The 13432-nt window shown below is 44.3% G+C and overlaps 1 protein-coding gene and 1 pseudogene across 2 annotated transcripts; one reads left to right on the top strand and one right to left on the bottom strand.

Annotated features, from left to right (window-relative positions):
* Positions 1 to 359: 359 nt before the first annotated feature.
* Positions 360 to 5575, bottom strand: LOC139556314 (N-acetyltransferase ESCO2-like). 2 transcript variants are annotated; one of them, XM_071370134.1, is made up of 11 exons: positions 5426 to 5575; positions 4756 to 4794; positions 3757 to 4642; positions 3540 to 3627; positions 3382 to 3445; positions 3070 to 3220; positions 2828 to 2959; positions 2538 to 2627; positions 1622 to 1765; positions 971 to 1155; positions 360 to 765 (listed from the first exon to the last, which is right to left on the bottom strand). In XM_071370134.1, the coding sequence occupies exons 1-11, from the start codon at positions 5569 to 5571 to the stop codon at positions 633 to 635; spliced, it is 2058 nt and encodes a 685-aa protein (XP_071226235.1). In that variant the 5' UTR covers positions 5572 to 5575; the 3' UTR covers positions 360 to 632. The 2 variants fall into 2 exon arrangements, with proteins under 2 accessions (XP_071226235.1, XP_071226236.1); XM_071370135.1 differs by lacking the exon at positions 5426 to 5575 and adding an exon at positions 5049 to 5379.
* A 4-nt stretch (positions 5576 to 5579) lies between these two features.
* LOC139556316 (coiled-coil domain-containing protein 25-like) lies at positions 5580 to 13023 on the top strand (annotated as a pseudogene).
* Positions 13024 to 13432: the final 409 nt, after the last annotated feature.

Genomic DNA, 13432 nt, shown 5'->3' on the forward strand with positions numbered 1-13432 from the left:
ATGTCTCAAGTTGAGGGAGCGTGCAATAGGCATGTTGACTGTAGAAAAGTCCACCAGATCTGTTTTCAGAGAATGTCAATTTCGCTACCATAAGTCACCTCCGTTTTAGAGAATTTGACAGTACCGACCGGCCTCACAACCGCAGACCAAATGTAACAACGCCAGCCCAAAATCTTTGAATGTTGTGTTTATATTTTTGCTCAGTAGATATTTAGCTCACAATGCATTTCTGTAAGTAGCAGCAGCACATAACGGTTAGTTCTATTGCTGACAAACTACTCTACCCAAAATGCACCTGTTTCACTAGAAGACTGCAGCATTACATGTATTTTCCAAGAAATTGTGATTCTGAAGTGTGATAAGAGGTAAAGATTTTATTCAAACTATATACAAGATGTAGAAGAGATCAATCACCATCTCTTCAAAGTAAGTTACTACATATAGTCCAGTTTATCATTCTCTATGAAATGGGCTTTAAAATGTGTGACACGAATGATGGATGCATGTCCATTTAAAAGGGGTTAAAATTAATTAAATGTTAATGACGGTAGTGTGATAATGTAAATGTATATTTTCTTAAGTTTAACACGTACTCATTAAAGGACCAAAATATGTCAAATGTCATTTCAGCCTTAACCAATGAAATTGTAGACCATAAACGCAGGCGTCTCGCAGTACTTTGTGGCGAACAGTTTGCCGTCTGGGGTAGGGTCAGAGAAAGCAATTTCCTCCTTGGTCAGGTGGCCCCCATACATAAAGGAGTTTCTGAAATGACAGAAATACATTCATTAAAATGGCATATGACCTTTCCTGGTTAAATCAGGAATAACTCAATTTATACATCACTGAAACTAATGCACCCTCAAACCAGTAGCTATCCACATTTTCCATTGTTGTGCAGACCACATCCCTTATATTAACATCCATTTATCTCAAGTTAGCACTACCCAACCTGTAATAATTCTCTTACCGGACGGTGTCGAGCATCCTTGTGGCGATGCCCTTCCTACGGGCCAGGCTGAACACCCAGATACGGCTGACCCCACAGATGGCCTTCTCTGGGGTGGTAGAGCAGCACCAGACCCTGTGGTGCTCCATGAAATCCTCCTTGGTCATGTCCTTAGTCTGCTCGGGCTGCTCCAGCACTCTGAAGCCCTGGAAACAAAGGGCAAGATAGCCCAATCATTCATCAGTCACTAAGCTAAATATCCCTGTAAGATAGCAATCCACTCACAAACTACACCTAGTTAGAAAGTGAGAATATCCACTAAGTGTGTTTACAAAGACCTGATTGAATCTCCTCCAGTGCTCCCCTATCTGTCATATGTGCTCTGCAATGAGGCGTCACTGGCCCTCATGAATGCAGAGTTGACAGCAGAAATGACCGTGCACTAAAGCTCACGTCTGATTCTATCTGAGCGTATATTTGTTAATTTCTTGATAAATCAAACTTCATCTTTCGCAAGCACGCGACCGGAAAGTAACATTATCACAGGCCTTTACGTCACCATAGTCGGGTAAAATACTCCTGATCCATTACTGAAAAACCTACCATGTTTGGAGCGTGACACATTTGAACAGAGCGCAAAAGTTTAGCAGCACAGGAGAAAATAGTTTTTACCTGTCGTATGTGCTCTGCAATGAGGCAGCCGACGACCATCCTGTCACTGTTCACAAACAGATAGGTTTTAGCCTGGCTGGGGCAGCTGAGGGACACTTGTTGGAAGCCCAACTCGTTGTCAGCAAGTTGCCTCACATCTTCTGCCTGACAAACATTAAGCATGAACAATTCTAATTCTTCAATGTTTGAGGTTGTGCCCTCCACCAACTGCTGTTTTCAGCTCTCACCTCAGGTTATAGATATGACAGAACAGTCCAGCGCTTCTTGAACCGATTCTGTGTTTTTGATGTGTGTTTGGGGTTGTTGTCCGGCTGGAAGACCCACAACCTTCAAAAGAGACAGTTTTTGGACGCTGGATTGAACATTGCAATCCAAAACACCTTGATAATCTGCTGACCAGAGGCAGCTAAGCAACCCCACAGCATTACCTAAACCTTCCCCATGTTTGACTGGAAGGATGGTGATCTTTTCTTTGAATGCTTCATTTCGCCGTTGGTAAACATAGGAACACCACTGCTGACCGAGGCACAAGAAAGCCTTATTGAACTTCTCAAAAACCCACCTAAACAAGCCTAAATCCTGGGGAAATGTTCTGTGGACCAATTAAACACAATTAGAGCTCTTTGGCAATAAAGATCAGCGTTTACTGACGACCAAATGAAGCATTCAATGAAAATAACATCCCCCCTACAATCAAACAAAGGGGAGGTTTGATAATGCTGTGGGGTTGCTTTGCTGCCTCTGTTACTGGGGGCCATGAATGTGCGCAAGGAGTTTTGTAGACCAATGTTCAACCCAGTGTCCAAAAACTGTCTCTGTTGAAGGTTGTGGGTCTTCCATTTTAGAAGGGAATTATTTAAGAAAAGTGCATGGGTGTAAATATATTTGTCCGGATTCGTAACTATATATACAGTACCTTTCTGACAGCGTATTTTGGATCATCTGGTAGAACCAGAATGATTTTTCCATCCCAGAAATCTGCTACCACCCTCTCTTTCTTCCAGCCCTGGGGACGAGAAGGAAACATTGATTAAGCAGCCGTCGGAAATCAAGAGAGAGTGGTCAGTTACATTTTCGCCCCACTAAACCATGGCAGTGGATTTGGCTAAGCTTTTGTGGAAAAAATAATGAGCCACTCTAAAAGCAACATCCTTAAGGCAACTTGTACACATCAGTGTGTGGGAGGAAACGCCTGGGCATACGCACCACAAATTTAATACTGCCCAGAAAACGCTTATGGAACTGTGTGTGCTGGAAGTTGTCTTCCAGGATGTCTGCACTGTAGATCATGCCACAGGACCCACACGTGGTGGCACCAAACTGCTTCTGGCCTGCATCCTGAGGTAAACACAGAGCATTAGCAGAGCTCACAGATGGCAGGGAGAGAGAGGTAACAGTCATCATCAACATTTCCATCCATTCATCTGTCCATCAAAGGATTTACTTACAATGATGAGTTGATCATCAGCCTCAGCCTGTTTATTCATATCTCTCTTCTTCCTGGCTCTCCTCTCTTTAGCAGCAGAGGGAATGGGGTGACCAAGGGACGAGGGGGTGCTGCAATTCATTGGAGAGGCCTGAGCTGCCTTCCACTGGGGCCTACAGGGAGAAAGGAAACATTATGATAAATGCATATACACTCCTGTATACAGTGTGTGGAGTTACTACTATTTGACCATGTGCGAGACTGTAAATAATTTCATCCCTGGAGGGCAGTAAACCATTTTAGCTGAAAATAAACAGAAGTGGTTTTTGCCTACCTCTTTGATGCAGAGCCAAAGATTGTACACACAGCTGAGGATTCTACAGAATCGGCTAAGGAGTCTAAAGGGGAGAGAGAAATCATAAATAAAAAATACATTTGATTTGAAGTGAAAACATATGAATGATAATTGACCAATGACAAAAAAAAAACTACCTTTGACTGGACTGCTGATACAGGTTAATGGGCTAATATCACTGAGATCAAACACTGCATGAGAGCCTGCATCCGTGATAAAATCCTCCTACAAACAGTGAAAGAACAATATAATAAAATGTAGTATGTATACACTATGCTTTGCTAATTATTTCCCCACAGGTTTAACAGACATTGAGATTCAGACTAAACACGATTCCAGTGATATACAGCTCACCTGAGTGTTTATTTCTGGGGACCCTGAACATGTGGGAGACAAAGATAAGTTTAACACAATCCTGACATCCTTGGTCATGCCATATTTCTCTGCTATAGCTCTGGGTGACAGGGCCTCGGGTGACTCTGGACTCTTTGGCAAATCCTGGACACTGGGTGGAGACTGCGGCTCTTCCTGCAGTTTCTTCACTACAACAGCACATTGCTTTGGAGATGGGGCTTTTTGGTTTTTTTCTTGTTTTCCCTCTGATGCAAGAACCAGAGCATTTGTTTTCTCAAAACTCAAAGCTGGCTTGGTAGATTTCGGGGCAGACTTTTTGTACATGGAGGCTGGCTTTTTTCCTGTGCTAAAAAAGGCAGCCCCAACGAAGATCTTAGGCTTGAGCTTAGACTTTAAACCTCCGAAGGTCAAGGGGATGCCTTTTTTCGGCTCCACTTGCTTTGTGCTGGTGGGTGCTTTAGGCTTTGAGGAATTGATCAGGCTTGATTTGAAGTTGCCATTTCCCTTTAAGCTAGTCATCATTCTGTGTACAGCGGCCACTTTCTTGACCTTGTTACTGTTAATCATCCTCTTTTTCTCAGCATCCGTCAGTATTCCATACGGATCCACAGTGGTCAGCCTTGGCAGTGATTTGGTCTCATTCAGCGTCTTCCTCTCCAGGGGTGTCAGGTACAAAGGTTTGCGTTTACCATAGAAGGACCCTGTAACCACAGCAGGCTGGAATGGAGAGGCTCTCTTCCGAGCAATCTTTAGGGGAGATGGAGCTGGTGATCTCTGAGGGGATGGGCAGTTCTCCTTCTCCTGGTGTCTGGCTGACATCTTCTTTAGTGGAGACTTTCTTTTCAGGGTAGATCCTCCATCCGTGACAGGCCTTTCGGCTGGGAGACTAAAAATGTTGTAGTAGAATAATACGGATGTTAGTCAATGTTATATGCATGATTGATTGATTAGTAAATGATTTAACACATATGACGGACTAATACACATCTTGTAACTCACCTGTGCTTCCTTGTACTAGGCATCATGTTTCTAACTTCACTGGAAGAATAAATAGCATCAGTGTATTAACCATGCGTAATCAGTTACCATAACAACAATAATACATTATAATTGAAATGCAAACATAATGTCATTTAAACATTGAATAGTTATTGTTAAATATCTTGACGCTAAATATTTGTGACGACCGCAGTCTCTGCCAGCCAGGGTTCAGTGGCTGAGTGAATAATATTTGGCGGGATCATCATGGATTGCCATAAATACCCCGCTACAACACTGTCTGGCAGACATACCTAACGTGAAGTAATCAAACTTGTCAGCAACTTTTCACTAAAAGGTTACTAAACTAATTTTAGCTAGAAGTTGCTAGATACTCGTTGTTGTGCCTGACAGGATTCTTATAAGTTAGCTAATTTAGCTTACAGAGTTGAAGTGCACACAGGGGTGTATTCATTATGCCTGTTTTGCAACAGAAACCGTTTACGTTTTGCTACGACGGTAGGTCCCTCGCAGTTTCGCTGTTTGCAGTTCCGATTGATTCTTAAACGGTTACAAAACGTAATGAATACACCCTAAGAGTAGCTGACTTGCAAAATCAAAACGTCATGCCATCTAAATACTTTTGCTAACTGACTTTAATCAAATACATTTTTTATTCACAAACACATACCAAGCAGACGTTATCCACAACGTAACAAAGTTAGAAAGTTGTGGAACTGTGGCTTGCTTGCCACAACCAGCGTTCTGTTTCCCCGCGGTTCTTTTACAGACTGTTTTGAATAGCGCGCGCCACTTTGCAAAACAGTTACCCAACATCACTTAAGCGGAAACAGCGACGACTTCCGTGTCAACTTTCAGCACAGTTATCACGAACTTTGTGATTATCTCGTTATGGTGCACATGTATTTTCAGGTTTGAAAAAGTTGCTTCGATTCATGCAGGATGGTGTTTTACTTCACGAGTGCAGGTGAGTAGCTGATCTTGTCTTTTAGCTGGCTAGCTCGCACATAGTTAGTTAACGTTAGGTAGTTAGCAGTTGAACTAACTAGAGAATCTTCTTGAATCATTTTGTTAACTAGCAACGTTTGATGTCTTGTGAGAGAGCTTTCATGTCACATAATCTCCCTACAGTTTTCAGCCATTAACGTTAGTTTCGCCCACGACTGGCTCATGTGAACTACAATCCCGACGCTGTTTTAACGTTTAGAAACGTCAATAATCATAGTTTGCAATATGGCTTTTGAAACATATGTCCCTTTGATCAGCGAGAAAGACTCCTTCAAATTAAAAAAGACACACTTACTGTAGCAGTTATGCACAGATCCATGTTTGGCTGGCCCAATCCCATCTTCCAGCTGCTCCCCAGAGCACATTTTCCCATCACCCCAGGGTTGACATTCTAGAGCAGACCGATAAGGTTCGTGGGGACCAGGAGACCCTGAGACGGTTCATGCCGCCTCCTCAGGCCCCGGATCCAAGGCAGACGGACCGTTGCCACCCACCTGCACCTGAACGACGGTGGGGTCCATCTCCTGCCCCATCTCTTCATGCTAAGGGTTGACAGCGGGGAGGGGCACATCGTGAGGTGAAGCAACAGCCTGTTTTTCCCACGGGTCTACCCTGGTTTTTGCAGAGGTACTGGGTAATTTATCCCTCACCGGGTTCCTATTCCTCCAAGCGGGTCACGACATAAGCTCTCCCAGGGCTTTGGACCCTTGCTCCATGGCCTTGTTGGCTTGGCTGAGCTTATGGCTTGTCTTTGTAACAGGTGTGATGGTGTCCACCGTCACCAACATAGGGACGTACCTGGGGGACCCATGCGCTCGGGGTGCCAGAGGAGAGGTGGGCCCTGGCAGGTCACCTGACACACCCTTCCTCGGCCGCTTCTCCCGGTCTCCTTCTCTGGGACGTCTAGCATCTCTACGCGCAGCGCACGTACCTGGCATCCTAAATGTGGCAGCAGATATGCTCTCGAAGGAGGGCCTGCGACCTTGAGACTGGAGCCTACATCCCCAGGTGGTGCAGCACCTGTGGGACAAATTCGGGAGGGCGCAGGTGGACCTGTTTGCCTCCTTGGACAATGCACACTGCCACCTGTGGTACTCCATGTCGGAGCCACCAGGGCCTCGGCTTGGATGCTCTGGCTCATGATTGGCCAGGGCTGGAGCTTACGCATTCCCCCCTTTTCCCCTGATCCAGGCTGTGCTGGACAGAACCAGGATGGCAGAGCATCGTCTGCTGCTGGTGGCCCCATACTGGCCCAGACAACCCTGGTTCAGCCTTCTCCTGTCCCTGTTGTCTGGGACACCTTGGCAACTTCTCTTGAGACCGGACCTGCTGTCTCAGGTCGGGGGAACTCTGGCATCCGAGGCCGCACCGCCTCAGTCTGTGGGCTTGGCCACTGAACGGCATCAATGGTCCATGTTAGGACTACAGGAGGGTGTAATGAACACCATGCAGAGCGCAAGGGCGCCGGTTTCAACCACGGCATACAAGTTGCTCTGGCGGTTGTTCTGCTCTTGGTGTACTGGTATTGAGGTTGTGCCCGAGTCATGCGGGGTGCAGTATGTCCTCCAATACCTGTAGTCTTGCTTCGATGAGGGCTTGGCAGCCTCTACACTGAGAGGGTTTTTGGCCGCTATATCTGCCTGCCATGTGGAGTGGATGGAGAAGCCATAGGGGCACCATCCCTTGATCTCCAGGTTTATGAAAGGGGTTCGTCCCGTGCGTCCAGCTAGGACCCGCTCAATGGCGAGCTGGTATCTGGATGTGGTATTGGCAGGTTTGACAAAGCCGCCTTTCGAACAGTTGGAGTCTGCCTCCCTGAAACACCTCTCTATGAAGGTGGTTTTCTTGGTAGCGATTACTTCCATGAAGAGGGTGGGTGAGCTCCATGCTCTTTCAGTAAGTTTTGAGTGCTACCGAATGGACCCTGGGAGAAAGTGTATATCGCTCCGCCCAAACCCTTCATTCCTCCCGAAGGTTCTGTCAGACAGGCATGTGAACATCCCTTTTTGTCCTGTCTGCTTACGACCCTGTGAGGGCACTGGCTGCCTATGGGGAGCGGACACGGTCAGTGAGAACAACAGACCAGCTCTTTGTTTCACTGGATCATGGACACGATTACGACAGCATACCGCCTGGCTGGCAGGCCACTGCTGGGATCTGTGGTGGCCCATTCAACATGAGATGTGGCTGCGTCCTGGGCTCTACTGAGAGGAGTGCCCCCCGCTGATATCTGTGCTGCGGCCAGCTGGGCTTCCTCTTGCACCTTTGCTAGGTACTATCGGGTAAATGTGGCACCTCCCTCTGCGGTTGGTTCAGCGGTCCTGGGCATTGCCTCCCCTTCCGGGTACTGTGCCGGGACCCCCCTTCCACATTGACGGCCCCAGCGTCTCGGTCCCGCGCTGGGACTTTGACGCTGGCTGGCCAGGTCCCTCTAGCACCGACTAAATCTGGTACGGGTATACCAACATATTGGAGTGATCCAATATAGTGAAACAACTGTAACCAAACGTAACCACAGTTATGTGAGCTATATGGATCACTCCAATCCTCCACGATGCTAGAGGTGCCTTAAAATAAAAATTATGTCGAGAACATGTGTCGCGGCCATGGGGTCTATATATAGGGGCGGACCCCAGCCGTGACACAGGTGTACACGGGAGTAAATCTGTAAATCTTCACCTCGGATGTATCCCTCTGCCGCAGAGTGATATCAATATATTGGAGTGATCCATATAGCTCACATAACCGTAGTTACATACGTAACCTTCGGTGTACCTAAAAACCAATGAGGAGATGGGAGAGACCGGACTTGCAGCGTGTTGAGTGTCACAAATAGAACAAATTTATATTTTATCGCTTGCCCACGCAGATACTTGCTGACTCCCGTGAGCAATGTGGGTGCAATGATTGAATAACATGTATGTGTACATTTATTTTGCAATGCTCGTACATGAGCGGTGTGGTCAGCATGTTATGCTTCGCGGAGCAGAGCTGTTGTCAAGGAAGTGAGTTTGTGTTTATACAGGACTTCCCACCTACCATCAACCAATCATGTCAATGGGGAGCTATACTGAGCCCACAGCATTGTTAAAACAGTTTTGGGAGGCGGTGGGCACACAGGACATTGGTACAGAGCTCAATTTGGCCTCTGCGTGCCTCTGGGGCTCTGCAATTGCGTCACACCCTCCTTACGGAGTCTCCGACCACATTTTAATGATCAAGCATAAATTGGCTCTTATGCTTACGCACAGGTTTTCTGAGCACGCTAGATAGCTAATTAGCACATGTGGTCGCTGCTTGTCTGTTTACTGTAAACAAGCGCTGTAACATGGAGATATGATCGTGTGGGAAAACTAACACTATCAAGGTGTGTATCAATTTAACCTTTTGTTTTTTCAAAATAATTTCTCACTGATATGAAAGATAAGTGCCTTATGCTTCCAAAACCATACCGCAAGTGACGTGTGTTAATGGTAAGATTGAGCGTTGGGGCTCTTAACAACACTCCCCTATACAGAAGACTCCTTCGTCCAATGACTCTTGTGTGTAATGGTCATGAGCAAGGGCTCGTGTTGGATTAGCTAGCTAGGCATTAATGATGAATAATCATTATGTGGAGGATGGCAGATTGTTGTCCTATTCTGAGAATGGACTGTTCTGTTATCCACACCCTACTTTGTAGCTAGTAGTGTTTGAGCCAAATTATCCTATTATTTGTTTAATTAGCCCCAAAGCCTTGTTGATATAGCAAATTCGAGATATTAACCTTTGCTTGTTGTTTTATTTTAGTTGTTACTCCTCCCTACACTATCTACATGGGGAAAGACAAATATGAAAGTAAGTAGTTGATCATTTGAAGTGTTTTTCTAGTAACAAACCAAGATTGTTTTAGCAGCATTGCGAGGTAGCAAAGTGACTACCTAGCCAGCAGATCCAACACATTTTGCTCACAGCTGCACTAGGGTCGGACAGGCTTCCTGTGTAGAATAAGACACAGAGGAGCCGGAGCGAGACATGGCTGGGAAAACGTACCTCCATCCAGGGATGAGAAATGCGTTGGCCCATTATCCCCCCAAAATTGTCCCATTATCTCAACTGTTACACCAGGAAGTTGAATGACTGCTAGTTTTCAAGTAAACTGCCGTTTTCGACCTTGAAGTAGCCATAGCACCCATTATGGAATGGCACGTTGCGTTGAACAATAAAGGAGCTGATTGGCTGGCACTGCAATTCCAAAATGGTTGAGTGGCTTCTGCTACCTAGCACGGGGACAAAAAGGGCAGTTTCATGGAAAACTAGCAGTGGCTTAATCTCAGTGTAACAGTTGGGATAATGGGACAATTCGGAGTACAACACATTTCTCATTCCTGGATTGAGGTACTTTTTCCGAGCAAAATTTCACGCTGGCTCTGCGGTGTCTTAAGGCTTCCGCATGGTTCGGGTTGGCGAACGTAACGAGTGTGATTGCGTACTCCCTTAATAGACCTTAGCCAAAACAGTACTATTTTCAAGCGATCTTCAGATGCCGTAGCCAGTATACACTTCCTCAAAATAGTCAGAATTATTGTAAGTTAACAAATCTGCAGTGTTTCTCAAGCGAATGTGCATGAAAACAAATATCGTTGAATGACAAACACTTCATTGAAGAATCCCAGATGTTGACCAGTGACCGAGGAAGGGGCGTAGACTTCGGCTCAGAACTTTGTCTTGCCTCAAGAAAGAATTTGTGAACGAACAGCCCAAAAAAACCTTCCGACCTGTTTTGGATGGGAAGCATGCAGACTACTTTACTTTACACAGGAGACATGTCCGACCCTAGTTCAGCTGTAATGAAGCGGGTCGGATCTGACTACCCAGCTTACTATCTGCTGCTTTCTCACTATTAGATGAAGATCTCATCAAATATGGATGGCCTGAAGACATTTGGTGATAAACTCATATCTATTTCTTCTTGTAACTCAAACCATGAGATACATTATTGGGATTTGACCATTTGATGAGTCTGACCGTTGGTGGTATGTATACACTACTCTATGTAGTGTTGAAAAATATCCACCAGGTGGCCCTAGAGCTAGACTAATAGTACAGTAGTCCTATATCAGCTAATAGTGCTGTGGTAATATGCATGTCATTGATTATTTTAGTATGGAGGTGTTATGGCTGTTATAATAGTAATTGTATTATTTCCACAGGTTTCATGTGGATGAACTCTCTTCTGCCCATGTGTACCTTAGAATGCCTAAGGGACTGACAATTGAGGATATTCCCAAGGAAGTCTTGATTGACTGTGTACAGCTTGTGAAAAACAACAGCATCCAAGGTAATACATTGACTGGCCTGGTGAGTTTGATTAGAATAATATAATAGTAATGTATAAACCTCTCCAGGAAACGTTGATATCCTTTTAACTCAGGATGTAAAATGACCAACATCAATGTTGTCTACACACCATGGGCCAGCCTAAAGAAAACAGGGGATATGGATGTAGGCCAAATAGGTTTCCATCGGCACAAGGAGGTCAGTGATTTCTCTCTTCTGGCAAAATGTATCTGTGTAACTTTCGGATCTATTAGGCTATTTTTATAGGTCTCAGCTTTCATTGTTAATATGTTTTTAGTTTCTATTGGTGTTCTATTTTAGTAATATTTATGAAATGATCATTTAGACTATGTCTACTGTTTTGTAGATGAAGATTGTGGCAGTAGAGAAGAAGATTAATGAGATTGTGAACAGGTTGGAGAAAACAAAGGACGAGCGATACCCTGATCTGGCAGCAGAGAAAGAGTCGAGACACGGAAGAGAGAAACGAGAAGAAGGCCCAGATACAAGATCTGAAAAAGCAAGATAAAGATGACATAAAAAAGAAAAGAGAGCTGGATGAGCTCAAGTAAGTTCTCTTATCTCTGTCCAACCCTAGCTACATCATCTCTTTTCGTCTGTCATCCCAAAACACTGTGAATAGTCACTTATGTAAATGATAAACTCACGCAGTAATTGTCCATTAATAGGAGTTATTCTTCGCTGATGACGAGTGACAATATGACAACAAATGAGGTGAGTTGATTAACAATCTAAACGGATGTATAGTCTGCTTTTTTCAGAAATAGACTGGCCTATTAATTGGTTATATGACAGTGTGTTGTAATATGACCATTATGTATAATTGTATCTTTTTCAGGATGGAAATGATTCGGATGACTTCATGTAAAAGGACAATATCGGACATCGGACATACTCCACCACCTGCAAGTTAACATTGTTGGGTTGGGCCCTCACTGTTATACCGGACAGTGCTTTGACATTGTATATAGATCGATAAACTTGCTACTGTATTTTTGGAACAGTACTCGTGCCAATTTTGCAAAATTTCAGGACTCTGAACAGCCTGGTTTCCCGACGCTTCTTGAATTTCAAAGGATAACATTCCAACAGCGTTGATCTCTTGCACTGTACATCCTCTGCTTGACTGACAAGAGGGTAACAAAACCCCTGATTCCTCACACAACTGCTGCCAACGATTTAGTCTTGGGACGGCTATTCCTTACAGGCTCTATGATCCAGTTCAGTATTGTTGCATGTTGACCTAATGATTTGAATTAATATATGATCTCTTGACCAGTATGTCTATGGGTGAAATTAAATTAGTATGTACATTTTTTATAATAATTTATCTGGCTGATTGATGCTGCAGACCTTGTCCTGGCCAGAGGCTGGAGCATGTGAATTGTGTCCTCGTGAATCCATGCATAAGGTTTGTCTTGGATGTTGCTTTGAAATAATTGAAAGATTGCTGACATTGTAAATAAAAATTACCTTGTTTATCAGTGCAAAGTTACATTTTAAACAAAAACTGAACTGCCCATAAGGTATGTTAATTGCCCAGTTCATTATTGAGACAATATGTTGACATAGCTTTGCTAATGAAGTGGGATGTGTAATGAATGGTTCGAGCTGCTTGAAAGCTGAGAGAATGGGTTCCACCAGCTTTCTCTTTCCTGGGTGATCAGAGCTGGGATTGAATTGCCACATGCTGGTTTTTCAGTATAAAGCGTGACATCTCTATTTCTCAATGCTGTGTGTGGATGCAGCTGTGGGGGACCTCTGGTCCACATCAAAACAGACTGAAACGCATGGAGCAGGTTGAGGCACGAGGAGTGTCCGAATTCATTATTCTGGATGACTTGTGTTTCATTTGACATCTGCGTAAACAATTTCACTCCAAACAACCTCTAAAAGCAGAATAAAAGCCCTTTGTTTCAATCTGCATGTAATTTGCTTGCCACTACATGAATAAGACTGGGTTATTCTCAGTGACAGGATGTCATATGTAACTATAGGCCCTGGTCTGTGTTTATCAACCAACTGTTGACTATGCTTATGTCACATGCCAGTATTATTTCAAGGACTGGAACATGGTGTACAAATGTCATATGTTTTCCATGAAGGTTGTTTCATGGATGAGGTATTTAGATATTTTTCAAGTTATCAACTGTTGATAAGGCATGCTGTTGAAGTTATAGGTGACCTGACAGCTGGTTGTGTGTTTAAAAAAGGATCTTATCACAACAAGCATACGTGGGGCATCTCATGTTTTAGTTCTGATTAGAAGTAGCCTACATTGTATCGTTCCTGGAGAAACTGACCTACTGTAACGTGTTAGAAGACCCTA

Source organism: Salvelinus alpinus, chromosome 27 (assembly GCF_045679555.1).
Source record: "Salvelinus alpinus chromosome 27, SLU_Salpinus.1, whole genome shotgun sequence".
Taxonomy (NCBI): Eukaryota; Metazoa; Chordata; class Actinopteri; order Salmoniformes; family Salmonidae; genus Salvelinus; species Salvelinus alpinus.